The sequence below is a fragment of the Glycine max genome, chromosome 10 (genome assembly GCF_000004515.6).
Source record: "Glycine max cultivar Williams 82 chromosome 10, Glycine_max_v4.0, whole genome shotgun sequence".
Taxonomy (NCBI): domain Eukaryota; kingdom Viridiplantae; phylum Streptophyta; class Magnoliopsida; order Fabales; family Fabaceae; genus Glycine; species Glycine max.
This window is the reverse complement of record NC_038246.2, coordinates 43118824-43139306: the sequence shown is the minus strand read 5'-3', so window position 1 is coordinate 43139306 and position 20483 is coordinate 43118824. Positions and strand designations below refer to the sequence as shown.

Below are 20483 nucleotides of genomic sequence, written 5' to 3'. Positions count from 1 at the left end.
TTCAAAATCAATTCAAAATTATTTCTGACTCTTAAAATTAATTTAAAACTCATTAAAATCAATTCAGTTTAAAACTAATTTTTTAAAATCAATTTAATTTTAAATCAATTTTTAAATTAGTTTAATTATTTTAATATAAAATCAAGTTGATTAAAACAATTTAAAACCAACTCAATTTGATTTTTTTTTTATTGAAGTAATTTTTGGACACCACAGCCAACAAGTTGGGTAGCATAGGATACCCATTATATGCGTCTCATCTGTGCAAGTGCGGTCACCAAAGTCCAAAGATATGGATGAGTTTTGTGAACAATAATGACTTCTAAAGCGTTTTCATTAATTATCCTATAGTCATGTTATTGCGGCCAATGAATTATTAAACTCAACATATATAGTGGGAGATAGTGACTTTTGTGAAAATTTATTAAAAATAAAATAAAACTGAGATTTTTTTTTGTTTATTTTGAAAGTCATAGAGGAAAAAGAAAAAAAATCACAAAGAAACTGTAGTTTCCAAATAACATAATTATGTAAGATAAGAGGAATAAATATTGATCTTTATATCTTATTATAAATAGTCAATATATATATATATATATATATATATATATATATATATATATATATATATATAATGTAAAATACTTAAAGACTATTTTATATATCAAAAATTATTTTTCATTTAATATTTATTTTATAGAGTATTAAGAAGTTAGTAAGATGATATAGCAATACTCTAATTAAGTAACATTCATAAATTTTGTCTACTGGTTGTTGGACACGGAATTTGAATTTGAACTGATAGTTACTTGTTTAACCCCTAACCTAACTTGAATAGTTATAGACTCCACTTTTTCTGTTCTTGAGGTACATTTTACATATAGTTCGTGGTAATTTTTTTCTCAACTATATCAAATTACCATTATTTTTATCTTTATCTATATATTCGATCTTTCAATCCATCCTCTTTTATCTCTATCTCTAAATAAAATTTCAATGTTTTTTAATATATTAAAACTTTAAAAATAATCTTATATTATTACCGTTTAAATTATTATTGTATGAAAGATCTTATATTATAATTTAAATAATCTTATTTAGGACTGGGTTTTCTTTCTAACTATCCTATTCTGCCAAATTTAAACTTCGTTACTTTTTTTTCCTTCTCTAAATACAATGCGGTTACCATCTCACAAATTTGTTTGTATATTGAACATTTAAAATAATGGTTTATCTTTTCAATTTTAAATTTTAATTCCTAGTTTCATAGGATTCCTTTTAAATGACGTGACCAAATGTAGGCTTACATAAATATTGAAAACTACAGAATGGACGTGATTTGCTCTTGAAAACCGATGAAACGAGGCTTACATAAATACAGCTAGCTATATAGCACATACGTACTTTTCTTTAGGATATATAGCATATATGTACTTAAATAAAAGAAAATTGGCGTATGGTATGTTTGGTATTTGGTTTTGGAAATCCTCAAATTATAATTTTAGTGAAGAGAGATATTAATTAACACAAAAAAAAACCTTGTGTTAAGTTTGTTTAGAAATTACTGAAATAATACTTATTAGTAATTTTAAATAATTTTGTTTTTATTAAAATAGGGCAAATGCTGATCAACCAACATTATCAAGACACTTTATGAAATGAAACAGTCACTTGTCAATTGTGATGCATCATAACTTACAGGCCAAATATATATCTTAATTAGCAAAACAACTATGCACGTTTCAGTAATTTTTCCAACAACTTCCTCTCGGATTAGGTTCTCCGTTCTCGGAGTCGGAGAAAACAGAAACTGCGTTTTCATTTATTGTTAATATTAAAATAGTATATCATCATGTCTTTGATAGCCCATTATGATAAATTGGTTGATGTTTGGCTGTATTCAATTTTATGCAGCACTGACACATGCATGAGCATGAACATCAAGGTTTTGTTATGAAGATCGTCGCCATCTTTTATGAGTGCCAAGACAATTTGTTGTGTGATGGTATATTATAATAAAAATTGTTTGAATTAATATTTTTCATATATCTACAAATACACACGTACATATGGGAAGCTGTAAATATATATCTTTGGGGAACCAAATAATATGGGAATATATATATATATATATATATATATATATATATTTCGCAATTTTACTCATTACAAATTATTAGGTCTGTGGAAATGAAACTGTACACCTTTTGTTTCGAACTAATTTGTGAATCGTGATTCGAAAATGAAAGTACTATTGGCCATTGGGGGTTGAGATCCTTAAATGCAGAGATTTAAACATAGTTTTAATCGTTGAAAATATATCACTTTATTTATTTTAATCTTTATTTATATTTATTTAATTTAATCCTTATTTAGTTGAAAATAATATATTTTTAATCTTTTGATCGAGACTTAAAATACATAATCTTTATAGTTTTAAGGATTGAAAATAAATAAATTTTAAATATATATAGATTAAAAGAATGATACTTTCAAATATTGAATGCATATTTAAGTCTTCCTCTAATTTTACTTATGAATTTGAATTATGTATAATTGACAAGACGCAGGTTAAATAAAAGAGAAATTGTATTCAATCTACTCCGCTAAAATTCTTACTCCAGTTGAGAATCTTAAATCATTTTTGTCACAATTGTAGGTTGTTAATTAATTTATGACTTCATTGTCATTAGTGGACAAGATTTTTGTCATTCTGTACATTTAATTCTACTAGACACTACAATCTCGTGCCCCAAGCCACCATTATAATACAATTCAGACAATTGTGATTATAAAATGTGTATCAAAGGTTGTTAAAGTTATAATTAAGGTTCAATGTGTGTGTATATAATTATTTATATAAAACAAAAACCAGAAGGTAAAATAATTAAAAATTCTTCCCATAAATTAAAACCAACTCATACACACATATATATATATATATATATATATATATATATATATATATATATATAAGTTTTGTAAAAGTTACATAAAAAAGAAATTCTACAAAAGTTAGATGTACATAAATTAATTTATGTTTATGGAAGAATATCATTTATTTTATTTATTTTCTTTTCCTTTCTTAAAAGCACTAGTTAAACAGAGCCGTGGAATGTGCAATTAAACCGAGCTAGAGAATTACTACGTAGTATTTTCTAGTGTTGGAATTGCTGGTAAGATATTTTAAATGAGCTAGATTTCTTAGGATACCTTTGAGAGCAATGGAGGACGATGGTTAGGGGATCATCATCAATTCAACATGGGCATGCTTAAGCTTATCCTATATCAGCCAAAACATGAACCTCAAATAATGCCAACAGTCCAGCTGGAGAACAACATGTTGTGTGAACAAGCAAGCAACAATACAGGGATTCAAAATTCGCTACCCAATATTGAATGGTCTTCTAGCTAATTCCTTTTTCTTTATGTCTTTCGGTGCCAGTAGCTAGTATAACTACTAACTGGAATCTACATAAATAACTTAATTTTTATTCATCTGTATTTATAAAAACATATCACATATTGGTTAGATCCTCAAATTTGACTTTTTCTACAAATAAAGGAAAAGAATTAGTGTCTTATGTCTCTGAGATCTTGTGCAATGTGCACCACCTCAACCTGCATGTTAGGTTCCTTATCATTACTAATAAATAAAAGAAAAAAATAGTGCATGGTCGTCCAGAGCAAACTTGATTCACAAGCTTGTGAAAGAAAAAGACAGATTGGAAAATTGGAAAGAAAACCTTAACACACATACATATGGCTTGTCATGAAATCTTCTTATACTTTCTTCGGATCTGGCCACTAGTTTTTCTATCTTAGAAACAGCATAAAGCATATATTAACTATTAAAAATGAAAAGGTAAAAGAACTAACAAAAGGTCAAAATTATAGATTAACTTTGGGGTGAAGAGTAAAGTGTTAGTTAAGCAGGTAAAGACTAAGAATGTTGAAGTTTTGTCTGTTTTATTGTTAAACTATATCGACTGCAGTTAATTAATATACATATATATGGAGAGAGTAATGAAGCAGTTACCTGGGAGTTGCAGGGTGCAGTCACAATCATTGTAAAACCTTTCTGCACGTGCGACACCAGCCAGAGTCATTACTCATAGGGATCAATAATGACATAACTGAAGCCTGAAGGCATGCATGTACGTATAAGTCAAAAACTAAGTACATATTAGAATGGTGAGAAAATAGCTAAATAAGAAAATGTTATATAATGTAAATACGATGAATTTCTTTAGATACTTCTACTATGGTCTTATTTGTAAAAGGTTTTCTGTTAGCTTTTTTTGACTTTTTTTATTTATAAAACTCCTTTCAGATTATTTACTGCAATATTTACTTTTATTTACAAAAATATCTTACAATAAAAACGCATTAATTAATTAGATATATAAATAGATTAAAGAATAAAATCCTAACAATTTTAAGAATAATTACTAATACTGTTTTGCATAGATATTAAAATACAATACTTAAATATAATTTGTAAGTAATATATCAAAAATATTAATTTGTTTTTTAAAAGAAGGAAAATTCTATAATACGTGAAATTATATGGTATATTATTTACTAAACATGTGATTCAATTGACATGAGTCATTCGAGTTATTAGCGTTGGGATTCCCTCATTTTGTTTTTCCATCTAGAGGAATCATAGGCAATTAAATCTGCAAGTTTATAACAATCCGTTCGTTCTGCTTAATCAATTAACGCAAATTCCCTTAGTTTATATCTGAAAGTTTATAAAAGATTTTCTTACTGGTCTTATGCTTAAAATCATTTTTTTTTTGTCTCCACATTTTTTTCGTCAAAATCATTTTAATTTTAAATACATTTAATTATCCTCATCAATCATACATTTTAAAAAATAAAAGTAATTGATAATGATCTAGGAAAATATATAGACCTATCCATTCATATTTTGGGCAACATTAAACACTAATATATAATAGCTTTATATTTACACATAATATATGCATTAAAATGAAATTATTTTTAACATGTAAAATTATAATCAAGTGCAAGTTATTCCCCTTAATTTTCAAATTAAACTTAAAATGTGAGATCAGACATTCCTTATAAAAGCATTTTAATGGAAAAATTATAGAAAATTGTTTACTGAAAATTAAAAATGTTTTTTTTAACAAACCACAATTTATAATACACATTTTGTCATATATAATTTGTAAAATAATGTTTAAACGTAATTAAATAATCATAAAAAAATTACATTGACCTATAATGCATTGAAATGAAATTATGTTAATATATGTGAAGGTGTGAGTAAAGTGTATAATTTATAATACATCGAATTACGTATATTTTACTTTTTGTTCGAAACCCAAAAATTGTGATTAAATTTTTCTAGTAAAAAATAACTTCATTGTTGAAAACTTTATACTTTATTATACACATTTTATAACTGAAATTCTAAGTCTTCTTGTGCACAGCACATGCCATATTCAATAAATTTACTTTTTGCCTATTTAAAAAATAAAAAGAAAGAAAAGCTCATCAAGTTCTAAAACTTTTGTCGTAAATTGCACAACGTAGGCCATTATTCCAGCACAATATAAAATGGATTTGTAAGGGAAGAAAAAAATATAACTGTGGTTGCTCATGATTAGTGGTGAAAACCAAGCACATAAATGTGTAGTAAGTAGACAATGCACGTGGAAAGATTCATTTGATGATGGGTTGGTATTTGGTAAACCCAATCCACACTAACAAACACAATTTATTTTTTTTATAGAGAGGAGTAGATGGGCGTATTGAAGGCTCTAAGATGGTATCCAATGCTCCTCTAATGATATCAAAAGAAAGATCACGAAGAAGAAAATTGAGAGAGAGAGAGAGAGAAAAGAACAAGGCACAGAAAGATAGGTCGTCTTCTTTGCATGCATTGCCCATGTGCACGCGCATCTGCTATGGGGTGGATGAAAGCGAACACCCCTCTTCCATGATGGGATCACCTAATGAGACCCATCTTTCCGCAACAGACAAAGAGATTACCAACACATGTTAATGCCATTTTACAGGGGACAATATATTTTAAATAATTAATATGTCTATATATTCCAAACCCTTTCGAGATTACATACTATACACTTCTATCGTTATATACATTTCAGATTCATGTACGTACTTCAATTGTTTGCTGAGAAAAATACACCCGGTGCATTAAATCTATCTTATGTTTTCACCCAAAAAAATCGATCTTACGAGATTGCATTCCATTGTTTTCATTATAGTCAGAGAAGATTTTAAAGCAGTTATATATGTATGCTTAGACAAACAAATTACTTGCAACTATATATTTAAAAGTATTAGTAATTAGTTTCTCCAATTTGATCAGTACATAGTTTCTGTACAGCTAGCTAGAATCAGTACACAATCCTCGTAAAAAAAAAAGAATCAGTACACAGTTTCTGTAGACCTGTAATTAAGAATTAATTATTGATCATTCATTAAAATTACGGCTTTGTTTAACTAACCTCAACTAAAAATGAGGTTAAACAATCACATCCCAAGTGGTCCAATAAAATTACACATATTTGTTTATATAATTTTTATGCACAAAATTCTATATAATTTTATTGGACTACCAAGGATTAAAATTATTTAATCTCATTTTTACTTGGAAGCAATTAGACCATCCCATAAAATTACATCAAATAATTAAAAAGGCCTTACAGTCTTAACTAGATTATTTGTGTTATCTCACTCATCCGAGAGGTAATCGAATAAAATAACACTTTAATTTGTTAACAAAAAAAACCGATTGAAAATAGGCAAAAGTTTAAATTCAATATATTCCCGCTCTTGAAGTGTAAGTAAACAAATAAACAAATATCACTCATTTCTAATGGTGTTAGTATTTTCTTAAAAACAAAAGGACGTATCATAAATTAAAACTCAATTATGGAATGGTAAAATTATAAACAATCAAAATAACATTTTGATTTTAAGAATGGCTGGCAAGCAAGTTTCTATTAATTAACAAGGTAATGACATGATTATGGGTAGTATTTGCGGTAATTTCGTGCTTGCATCTCAACATACTTAGGACCAAACATAAACAAATTAACTTATTGAAGAATATAAAGTCATTTTCATGTACATATATAGTATAGCCATTTGTCAATCATGTAGCACGAAAGGACAGAAAAATAAGAATGACATATATATATATATATATATATATATATATATATATATATATATATATATATATATATATATATATATATATATATATATATATATATATATATATCCGTGTATATAAAAAGAGAGAATATATATATATATATATAGCTCCCCCCCCCCCCCCCCCTTTTCTTTGTTTGTCTATATATGGATAAAAAATTGGCATGCACTATTGTTAAAGCCTTCATACATACATATCAAATTTTAATGTTCCGTATAACTCGAAATATGAACCGTTTTAAGAGACTCATAATTCATAAAATTTACAATAAATATATACTATTGGCCATGCACTGGATAAACAAAATGAGTAAAAAAGGGTGATATTATTGGGCATACAAGGATGAGCGGGAGCACGTGAGACAATACTGTATATATAGTGGGCTCAGCATAAAACATGCATACGTTATTTAGAAAATTAATTAGGATAGCTTCGTGAAATTCAAATTGGTGCTTAATTATGTTGAGTTTGATATATGGAGAACATAAGTTCTGACGATAAGGTGGACAATTTTTTACCATTATTTGGGTACGTATATTATTTTAGTTTAATTTCAATAAATATAACGTAAAGATTTAAGTTATCAATTAATTATGAAAATATCAATTATTTATAAATAATGACTTTTAAAATAATTATGACTTTTAATTTTTAAATGTTTAACATTTTTCTTTATTCTTTTCACTTTTAGTGAGTAGATTTGCCAACCCTATCTTAAAAAAGACAGACTAACCATTTCAACCTACATACTGAGAGTGGGTTAGTACTTAGTACCGTGCACTTAATTTTTTGCGAGCTAATGTAGAGTGGGCTAATTAAGTTAGGCGAGTTGAGTTAATCTATTTTAAATTTTTACATCGTCAACTAATTCGAATTCATCTTGTATATGACTTTTGTTAGTTACTGCAAAATTAAATAATTTTCAACTATATGTCAATTCATAATTAAATGACAATATAATTTTTTAAAGTGTAATCCATTTGTATACATAAAGAAAGAGAAAAATGTGTCAAATAAGACATAAGAATATAAGAGAAATGAATTTCAACCGTATGATTAAAATAAATGGCTAATATTAAAATCATATTTAATCATTCATGTATCTTGCCTCTCGTGCTAACAGAAGTTAAGGCTCGCGCTGATATAAAATTTGGAAAGCCACTAATTTTAATGAAGATTTATAGTGAAATTACAAAATACATATTTTATTAATCCCCCTAATTGAAGTTTAGTCTTTAAAAACTTGAAAAAACAATGTAAAATAAAATAACTTTGATTGATTATGATGTTTATCATTTGTTGTGTTCTATTAAAAAGTCTCACGTTTAAAAGAAAAAGTATCATAGTTTAATATTAATATAATGTCAATGTAAAAAAAACCATTGTCAATTAATCAAAAAATGATGTCTAAAGCAATTATTATAAATTTTGGTAATTTTTTATACATGATTACGTATATATTGAATAACAATATTTTCTTATAAATGATACTAGGTGTTTTTCTAGAATTTAATTAAAATATACTAATAGCATAAAATGTTCTGCATGATTATTAATAATAACAACATAAATTTATTAACTTTTATAATAATTATTCAAAAAGTCAATTTTTTTAATGAAAGATACACGTACTATTTCGTTCAAAAACAACTAAACAATATAATCAGTAATGGATCCGGAATTTTTTAGTTGTGAGACAATATTCACGTATATAAATTAGTGAAGACAAAACTCCTATTATAACTTATTTTTTAATTAAATTTTAAATTATAGAAATAAATTATAACTACATGTACATATTATATTAAAAAAATAAAAATTTAATGTGGGCAATTGCCCCCTAAATCTTGAAATTAAGTAGATTCATCCCTTAATACAATATGAATACTATTGAAACAATAAAAGTCAACATACGATTTAGATACCGTTGTTAACAAGTGGATAACTGAACTTGCTTCTTTACAAGCCAACTTATAAATTTGACATAGAACTAAGATGTTGCCTATGCAGTTTTAGAATGATTTCCAGTTCAGACGTGTCTTTCTTAAATATCACATTAAATTATTTATTTTTAATAATTAACAAAATAATAATTGTGTACGTATTAAACTTGTTTTTATTGGTAGACCTGTGTTTCGAGTGAACATCATTTGAAAATAGTATATTTATATTCTATATTTTCAAATTTTTTTAAAATCTTATATTTCAGAAATACCTTAATATGCATGAATCTGAATAATCATGAAAACTCGAAAGGAAAAGAAAAATAGACAGCTTACATTGAACATTTGCCTGCAAAATCAGACAAATAAAAAGAAAAATGAGTGGAGGTTGTTAATCACGCGCCCTTGAAAGAGCGTGGTAACGGGACCATGCGACAATAGCTATCCTCTTGCCTATAACGTAAGCTGTACGTTCCACTATTAACTGTTTGTAAAAGCAAGGGGCCGTGACATTCGCTCGGGAAAAGTCTGTTTTATCTGCTGTGGCCAAGACTACCATATGTAACATAAAAGGGCATTTTTGTCCAAAACAACTTTTATTTTACACGTGGAGTAGTTTCATTTGTCGTTCACTATAAACTATGCTATCTCATGGAGTCTGAAATGCCCCCAGCTGTAAAATTTTCCGTAAGGAATCAATGCCACAAAAGAAAGAAATAAGCACCATTAAACAAGGTTTATTATGGTAACAAGTCGTGGGAGGGTATTATTTGAAAGAATCATAGATGGTTTATTTTTTATTAAAAAGGTTATTAATGCATCCTAATAAAACCCTACTATTTTTAACCTCACTGTTGTTACTATTAAACTCCTTTAACTCAGTTTTACATAGAAAGCAAGGTGCTAATTTATGAAAATATATTCCCTAGCTATATGAGAATTTAAGCAAGCAATTACATCTAGTTAAGAGTTTTTAATACACAATTTTAATTGATAATAAATGGAATTAGTTCAGGTTTCATCTACTGTTCACATCATCAAGTTTTCTGTCGTTTTATACAACCCCTAGTTTGCCAACTCTTAAAATCCAGTTTCAAACACCAGAAAAAGTAATTGTGCTAACGTGGATAATGAAAAGTGGCAGTGCTAGAAACAAGAAAGTCCAGTTTTATAAAACAGTTATTTTAAACTAATGAAATAAAAATAGTATTTTTCAAAATGCTTAAATTTACCGTTTAATCTAAAATCGGGACAATCAAATTCAATTCATTCTCAATTTTTAAAAAGTTTATGCGAGTATACTACATGTAATTAAGAATTAGACGATAAAGAAAAGCTAATTAAAGAAATTAAGTTTATTGAAAGAAAAAAAGAGTAAATTTCACAGATATAGTTGAATAATAAATAAAGTTGAAGTGTAAAATTAAAAGAGTTAGTGATGATAGTGATAGGGCGTTACCCCACCTCCAACCAAAAACACTTATCTTTCTCTCTCAACTTCCTACCATTCTCTCTCTTATTCACCCTTCTACCTTCTAACGCACGCTTTGAAAGCTTTCCGTAAAGTTTTTCAACCCCCCAACCCTGTCTATATAAACGCCAACAAACGCTGTTTCACGCACTTCACGTTTAGTAATTTTTTTATTCTCTTCTGCGTTCTTCCCACCAACATCGAAACCATGTCCACCGACTTGCACCTCCACAACGACCTGCCCCAGCTCCGAATCGCCTCCGCCGCCGCCGCCGATGCCGTCGTCAAAACCGACGACCTCCCCTCCGACGATGACGACCGCAACGCCGTCTCTTCCGTCATCACTCAAACCGAGACCGAAACTGACGGAGCCACCATCGTCGACGTCGCCGTCGCCGTCAACGTCAACGTCAACGTCAACGACGAGAATTACCGTACTCCGACTTCGAAGGAGAGCAAAATTCCAGCGACGATGACGTGTCCGCCGGCGCCGAGGAAGCCGAAGCTCGCCTCCTGCAAAAGAAAACTTCTTGATGAGTTTCAGTTCTTCGATGTCACGAATAAGGAGGACATGGACGCCTTCTTCAGATCCACTTTTCCTAAGAAGAGCTGCACTTGTACATGATCAAAAATTTCCAACCTTAGCTTCCTCGAACAACCATACCTTCGACCCTGTCGAACTACGTAAATTACACAATTTTATTTTTTTTTCATCCAATTCCACTTCTTTGGTTCAATTTCTTTCTTCTTCTTTTTTTTTTTTTAATTTTGGTTTTTTCATATGTTATATGAATGAATTTCACTTTGTATAAGATGTGAAATATTGGATCCCGAATAGTATATGTTCATTAATCGAAAGAATCAACATAGCGTTGAATTGTCTCCAATCCTTCAATTAATTGATTACCTTTTGCAATTTGTTTCTATGGTTTGGTTTGGTTTGATGGGTGTTCTTGATTATGTTGGATTACGAGCTCGATTCTTGTTTATGTGGATTGTTTTGTGTGTGAATCTCATGAATTTGGTTCTAATTACCAGCAGAAGAGTAGAATTTTCTGAATTTCAAGTTCAATTGTTCCTGTGCGATTCATATATTCTGTTTTCTGGGTTTCTTGCATGATCGATCAAATTGTTGCGTTTACGGTATTTTGTTGAGCATAATTAAATTAATGAAAATGAATGTTCTGAAAGATGGAAGAAGACAAGGTAGATGAGATTGGTGGCTTACGTTACGTAATGGAATTAATCACTGCTATTTTAGTAGAAAGCATGGAGTTTGTGAGTAATTTGATAGGGTGTTTAATTTACTTCGTGAATTGTTAATTATGTGCGTATGTGCTTTGACAACTATGCCTGAATGTGTACAATAAGGTCAAGTATTTGTCACCGCTTCGGGATTGATGAAAGAACTTTTGATTTTGTCTGCGAGAGAGATTGTGAAATGGAATAAATAACAGATGGAAGAGATAAGTGGTGAGAAGTGCTATGTACCTTGTGATTTGAAACTAGCTAAGTTTTTGTCTTTTTATAAGAAAATATAATATAAATCCTGAAAAGGATGAGAATAATATTTTAGACGCCATATTTGAATTTTATCCCTCCTAGTAGAATTCTATAATTTTTTCTTGAAAATTTGCCAACTGAATGTGGAAGATTTACCGTGCAACTCACCAAGGTGAGAGAGATTTGTTCTTTTTTGTTTTTTGGTACCAAGTGAATTTGATCTATCTAATCCACCTTATAGTATTTCTTTTAAGATCGCTGTATGAATATAATCTTTGCAAATATCTTGCCAAGAGTAGTTTTCTCGATATGGCTAAACCAATAATTTGTCTGGCGTCAACCATTAATGGCCTGATAATGCTTCAATTTTTTAAACAAATAATGAAATCAATTTTATAAAAGTTTAATATCTGTCTATTAATTTTCTCTCTATCTCTCAAATGTCTCTCCCAATACATCAGTTAATTTCCCTGTCAATATTAAGAGAAAAAGAGAAAGACGGAATTAATTGACCGTTAATTTTAATATTTACATTACAATAATGTAACTCTCTCATCATCAAAAAAAGAAACTATACTCTCTCTGTCATAAATGTCATCCTAATTTTTTTACATAGGTCAATAATATCTAATAATAAATAAAAATGTATATTAATTTTACAAAATTAAGTGTATTATTAATTTCACTTCAATGAATGGTCTATTTTCAGTGGAATTAATCTTCTTTGCCAGAAACACAACATCAACATTTCAAAAATATTATTAGAAGTATATATTAAATAAAGTAATTAATATTGTATTAAAAATTTAAAATAACATTTTTTTATAATTAGTTTTTTTCTAATATGAGACAAAATATATTTTTGTTTCATCATGATATTGATAATTGATAAGAAGTGGTTTTATATATATATAAAGGTATGTTAAGACTAACTCTTAGTAATGTAGTTATTATAGCTTTATAACTCTTGTACATGTTAAATTAAAAAGACGTAAAAAAGTATTGAGCCATTATACAAATTTAAAATTATTTGATACTTCAATAAATAAATTTAATTTAACACAAAAAATTTAGAAAATATTAATTATAACGCATAAAACTATAAAATTACATAACTGAAGATATAATTTTATTTAAAATTTGGTGTACGTGATCATTGAATTAATATCAAAATATTCAACAGTTAAATTAATCAAATTTAATAAACACAGAGAGTTATTAAAGAGAGAGTAGCTTTACCAAAGACTAACTCTTCATAAAACTACTTCTTCTAATTAATAACTATTTGTACAAATTAAATTTTGTTATTCTAGCTAATAAATATTTCTACAAATATATATATATATATATATATATATATATATATATATATATATATATATATATATATATATAATATTTCACTTTTTGTCGATTTTGAGCCAATATTGATCTATTTTTCAAATCTGATTTATGATAAAAAAAATCAAATCTCATTATAAAATATGTCATCAAATAATTAAGTTTTCAGGTTAGGGTAAAGGTTTAAACAAATTATGTCTATTAAATAAATAGGCCGCTGAACTAAAACTTTATATTTAACAAACAAGCCAGATATCTTAAAAGTGAAACCTAATCATGTTCTTACTTTTACTTAACAACCAGTGAATGAAAAAGGACATAAATATAAAAGGAGAAATACTGAGAATGATGTTACAGCAGGGTATCTTACCATAAATATGAAGAGAAAAAATATTTTTGTTTTTTATAATGAAATTACAAAATTACCATTACCTTTACAGTGGTACCTAGCTAGCTAACTTAATGTTGTGGCCTGTGTATGTTCTTCTCTTTTTTCTACCACATGTATGTATAATGTGTTCTCCTTAATTATAAACAATAGTCATTCTTTAAATAAAGGTAATGCCAAGTTCGATTTATGTTGATAATTAAGATTAATAAAAAACTAAAAAAACTTTTACCCGAAAGGTCACTGGTGAAATATTTCGAATTTCGAAGTTCAATGTCATGCAATAACTCCTTTTGCAAGACAAACTTTTTGTAGCTATACATAACTATATTTTGGCGCTATATAGGGTAGGGTTTTTTCTTTAAAAAAATAAAGAAAACACTTTTATAACATTTTTTTCAAAAAAAATTACGAGGTACTTTTTTTAGTTTATAAAAGGATACTAATTTTTTTTTAGTTTAAACTCTTTTACAGTAGAAAATTATAATCATATATAAATTTTTCATGTATTTTTAAACTAAAAAAAACTTCTGAAAATAACAAATAGAAATATCTCCGTGCTCTACTTCAATCATTGGCAACCCATTGGTAAAGGGAAAAGAACAAGTGTGATATTCAGGGCACTAGTATGTTGTATTGATATGCCATTTTGTTCCAAACGTCATGGCCATTCCAACTAGATACATTACGTACAATGTGTTTGGATATCTACTAATTAAAATAAACTTTGACCCTTGAAACCATGGTGGAAAATTATAAAAAGTTGAAATACCTATTTGTTATTTTTGCCTTCAACTTGATCTTAAAAACTAATTTAGATAGAATTGAAAGCTAATTCAAACACACATAATTAAAAAAAATTAAAGAAAGAAACCTTGAATCTACGAAATGAAGTTTTTGTAGCGTATATATACATATATGAAAGTACATAGTACACAATAAAACTAATCAATCAATGTCAACTAATTATGTTGTTGGCATGTGATGTTCTCTCTGCCTGCGCATGTACATTTTATCCCATGGCTTCGTTTTTACGTTTCTTTGTCTTTACTCTTCCCGATGTCCTAAAAGGTTGGCGTGACCGTAAAATAATGAGGAAAAAGTTTAGTCATAGCGATGGACATCATGGAGAGTATAACTCTGGAAGCCAAAATAAGAATGAAGAACCAATATAAAGAAAGAGAACTTGATCTATAAGCCAGTCACCAAGAGTATACTTTAATTATAAGTTGGATAAGGAATAAAGTTGGGTGGTAAACTATAGTGGCTCGTCAAGTTGAGGAATACACAAAGAGCGCAAGCATAGAGAGGGAGATGCTATAGTATGTTAATAGAAAATAAATTGGTAAGCAACTAGTAAAACACAAGTTTCAAAGAAGATTATCACCTTTCACAACTTATGAGTTATTATATGAGAAAAGAATAATGAGAGGTTAGAAGCATAGGATGCGTCATTGTCACGAAAAGGATTCCAAGAATGCAGATCCACCGCCAGGTGGGGCCTACGGCATAGAGGATGTTCCTCGTGGAAAATTAGAAAATACATGAATGCTATACCATATGTATCATGTATGCCGACCCAATAGTGCATACTCTCACTTTGAGGGGTCTATACTTTATATACATCCATCAAATATATTTTTAGGGAATTATTATCATTTCGGGCTCGAGTTTTAGCCAAATACTTATTAGCTTAATCTTCCTTAATAATGTCTCTACACATGTAAGTCTCAACCATCTTTGATAAGTATATGTATTATTATCTAATTCTAATGAAAATTTGTAGGTATAGGTCTCTCTGTCTCTCTCTTTTTTTTTTAATTGTGATTTACTTACGTACATTTGGTAATCTTCAGCATATATACGTAATTAACTTTCGGTTTGTAAAAGAACACACTCCCTGTTTTTAGTAAATAACTGATGAAGTCATCGACTCTAATTGCTATACTAAATTATATTATGAACTTGATTTTGAGAAAAATATAATTGTGTAATTTTATTTTATTTTGCCTTGTGAACTATGTATAATTTTGACCCCTCAAAATTTATTACGAAAGCACATGTTTGAGACAAATGGAAGTGTTGCATTGAGCTTGGTGAAGTGTCATTGTTTAAGAGAAAAATATATCTAACTCTAAATGCATAAAATTTCAAATTTGTCTGGTTGACAATAGTAATTAGCCCTTAGTTATTGTCAAGATGCGTAGAGGAGAGGTAGCTGGTGCCGAATAGCATTTCAAGTACTTCGTTCAGTTTGGTGCTGCCATATATATGATCCAACCAGGGAGTTTTGGGTGTTGAGTGAAGATCTGTTTTTTGTTTTAGTTTTCATGTATAGTCCACCCTGTTCTCAGACTTAATTTGTATAGTCAACATTTGGCGGTTCCTGTGTTTTACTGAGGTTTTGTATTTGTAATAAATTGATTTACCTTATTTCATCCCGCAATTATTTTTTTCAAAATAATTTACTTCCCCATTTTTAAAATTAAGAATATTTAGCTCAGCTGATTAATTTTTTTTTCTATTCAAAACTCACCTATCAAAACATATTATTAGAGTACAAATATAAATGTAAAGTCTCCCATTAAGTAAAATTTAGCAAATTAAATAAGATATAAGTAAAAAAGACTTATAAACCTAATATTTTAACATTTTGAATGAAAAAGTAATTTTATATATACTTGTATGATTTGCTCAAAATTCACTTTTCAATTTCATCTCTTCTAGTGCACAATACATCAAATTTATATCGTATCTTATAATAAAATCTTTTAATAAGGTGAAATAAATTTATATTAGTTGATTGAGATGTTTAATAGTAAATATAATAAACGTATGTAATTTCATCTCTTCTAGTGTAAATTTAAATTAAGTTTATAATTAACGTATCCACAGGCACTAACTTGCAGATATATTTTTAAATTTGTTGGGGAAAAGAGAAGAAGTTGGATCACGGATCTTTTCCTAGACTAGCCCATTGATATAAGTGTTGGCAATGCAGATGAGACTAGTTGTTTAGACCCTTCAACTATTACTATTATATTCTCTCGATTTCATCATCAAACAGGTACGATCATCCTAGGCCACGACCAACATTATCCATTCTCATCACCGACAATGATTTCTGGTGGTGAAATTGATGATAACTGGATAGACTCCAACTATATCATTTTCCGTTCTGAATCTTTTTAACTTTAACTTGATCATAGTACTACAAGCAAGAACTGAAGCATCTGACACAGAATGCTGCCGGGCTATTATAAGAGAAATATTTGCATTCATTTTCGAATTTAAACTTAATTTTTCTACATTATTTATATATATTTCTTTTCTCATTTTACAACAATTGGATGTGAAAAAAAGACATTATTCAATCAGGAATTAAATTCCTACGTAGCCGGTAGCTCTTTATAAATAATGTGTGAACTTATCATAATGTCTTTAGGAGCATGTAGAAGTGTGACTACGTGTCATGACCTGATGTCCAAGTCAAAATTCAGAGAAATTTAGAGGTGGGGAAATTAAAAAGAGAATGCATATCAGCATATTCATTAAATGTTTTTCCCTCTTTATCTTTTTATATTGAGCTTCTTCTCATATGGCCGGTGTTATTTTTGCTAGTTAAACACTCCGTACTTGATACATCTCTCCCTCTTTCCACTATTTGAGAAGGATAATCATTAGCAAATATTAATTTATTAATTAGTTTGTTTAAAACTTGAAATTAGTTACATATATTTAAATAATCATGTTTTTTTTTACGCCAGATCAAGCACATGATCACAACTAGAGTCAGATTTGCAAGCAGCTTATCTCCATATGGCTAGAAATGTCTCAAGTCCGTAAGGGGAAAATGTAGTCCAGCGTGCAATACACTGTTTAATGACACGAGTATCTCACTATTTCTTTATAATATTTGGTTGAATGAGTGCCAATTATTGGGTTGACAACTGCACCACTAGCAATTTTTATTAATGACCCGGATTCTATGTTTGCTCATGAATGATAAAAATAATATCTACTACTATAAATAACAAAACACAATCAGATTAAGAAAGTTATCGATACAAGATAACATTAATTCTGTTTGGGACAATGGATGGGTACATCTAGATGCTGCATTAATTACTCTCTCATATATACTGTTATTTTTTAATATATATTTTATATTAATAAAAATTAAACTCACATATAAAAAATTATAGTAACATACACATATGATTCGATTAATTAAATTACACCTTCTTAATACATAATCTATTTTTTATCCTAATTAATAATTTAGATTTACGGTAAGGTATTAGAGTAATAAATTTTTTTATACTAATAAAATGTAAAATAAATAAACAATTATAAAATAAATCTGTTAATTTTTACCATATTCATCTTAAAAAATACATAACATAATAGAGAATTGATATCATATTATTACAGTGTAAAACTCTTTTAGCATAGTTAAACTCATAAAAAAAGTAATGCTGCTTTTTTAATTTTTGAGTGATCTTAAATGCTCAAAAAGATTGTAAAAAAAAAAACAATTGGAAGGCAGTGACAACTGTATATGAGAGGCAATGGAAGAAACGTGATAATAAAACTATTGATAAAAAGATTAGCCTTATTACTTTCTGATAGGATTTTTGCCTTTGTGGTTGCCTGTGACTATGTTGTGTTGGATCTCTTTATTGCCGAAAGAACAAGAGGTAGAGAGAGAGTACACATTACACATTACACATTACACATGACATAGACTAGTATGAGTTGCTTGCAGCAGAGACAGAAAATAAAAGAAAAGTAAAAAATGGAAAAGTGAAAGGAAAGGTGTCTCCGAACTTGCCATGTTGTAGTTAAGCAGGATTCCCTTTGTTTCTGTGTAGCCAGGCAGCACACATTGTCCTTCATCTGTAAAGAAGGAAGAATTAAATGCTCTGCTCATTCATTGGGAATGGAAACTTATTTAATACAACTCTGCACATATGGAATTTATTTGCATTATATCAGTGTCAGCCTTGCCAAAAGAAAAGTACTACTGCTATCATTTATTAATGAACTCTCTTTATAAATATAACTTTATTAAATAGAAAGTAAATTATAAATCTATTCTATTATGATTTTTCTAACAAATAATCCAGATATTAATACATTGCTGAAAAAACTAAAAAGTTGATATCATAAATATAAGGTTTGAAGAAATGTGTGCGATCTCGTGATATTAATTTAGTCTCATCAAATAATATTTTGTTAATCATTTTAAAGTAAAATATCAGTGGACAACCCAATTACTATCTTAAAACACTACCCAGAAAGTTGATGTTGCTAGAATCATCTTAATCTTAACTTTGCTTCTTGTTCTGCAACTAAGATATAATATTCAGTTATATTTGTTTAATTCCCCCGCCTCTCTTTTTTGTCCATGTTTTGGTGGCACAAACTTTACTCAAATTGTAATAAGAATCAGTCCAAACATATGTTATTCGGCGCCGATATCATCATTGCGCTCAGGCCCATTTTTGAAGCTAATAAGTAAATCCTGTATCGGCCCAATTTCCCAAGACTCTGAACATCAAACTTAACTCACTGTTTTGTTATATCTACTGCGTTACCAGTAGCTGTGGGCATACGACAGCATCAGCCCGCCAAATTTGTGTTTTAAATGACTTGGATCAATTTGATCCATGAAATCATTAAATTTTTTCAAGCAGATGGATTGTCTCTGTGAAGAATTACAAATATCCATTATGTCAGTATATTCAATATGTTGTTGAGCTATACCGAAGGCATTAAGCAGTCTAGGATAACTTTGATGTAAGATATCTATAAACTAAAGAGATAACTCATCAATTGATATCAATATTCGGCGTTCTGATACACAAGTTCCTCCTAAGAGGCGAGTGTAGAGCATACTAGCTGTTGAGAGTTTTAAATGACAACCATTATATGAATCAGAGTTTCAGAGAAGAGAGAACTTTTAGAAGAAAGACATTTTAGTAAGAAGAGAGTATTATTGAATTCAGTGTGCCTTAGCATACAGACTCATCCTCTTTATATAGGAGAGGATTCGAAACTAACATCCAAAATCTTATCCGTGAAAAGATAAGATTATTACAACATAGAGTCTACTTTATTACAGATAAGATTAGGTTGCATAGTCACAAGATAAGGTAACCTTTAAACTACTGACACGTGGCACACAACTAGGATAAGTAAGGGTTATCCTTATCCTGAAGATTACTCTTTCTACAACACACCTCTGTACAGCTGTTCTCCAACACACCTCTGTACAGCTGTTTTCCATCCATCACTAGTCTGACCTGTAGTCAGACTTGGTGGATAATGATAAGTTGTAATTTTGCACCTCTTATCTTGTGAGACTTCCATATACCGGGTGATGATAACGGTATTTCTTCTTGTGCAATAAGTCCTCCATTAATTGAGCATTATAGTCTTCCCAATCTCTGTTTAATGAAGAATAATCATCAGCTAAATCTTCTGCCTTTTGGAACACTGGTTCTGGAACATAAAACTCTGTTCTGATTTGTCCATCATCGGTATTCTCGGGTATTATCCTATCAGTAGGATAACTTTCTTTTGGCCTTTGAGATGAACTTGGCAGAT

General features: G+C 28.9%; 1 protein-coding gene across 1 annotated transcript; it reads left to right on the top strand.

Moving 5' to 3' along the window:
• The first annotated feature begins 10717 nt into the window (after positions 1 to 10717).
• Positions 10718 to 11526, top strand: LOC100785771 (uncharacterized). Its single transcript, XM_003536245.4, has one exon. The coding sequence runs from the start codon at positions 10848 to 10850 to the stop codon at positions 11262 to 11264; it is 417 nt and encodes a 138-aa protein (XP_003536293.1). The 5' UTR covers positions 10718 to 10847; the 3' UTR covers positions 11265 to 11526.
• The last annotated feature ends 8957 nt before the right edge of the window (positions 11527 to 20483 follow it).

Excerpts from the sequence above, each read along its gene's own strand:
- LOC100785771 (XM_003536245.4), top strand. The coding sequence starts at position 10,848 with ATGTCCACCGACTTGCACCTCCACAACGACCTGCCCCAGCTCCGAATC.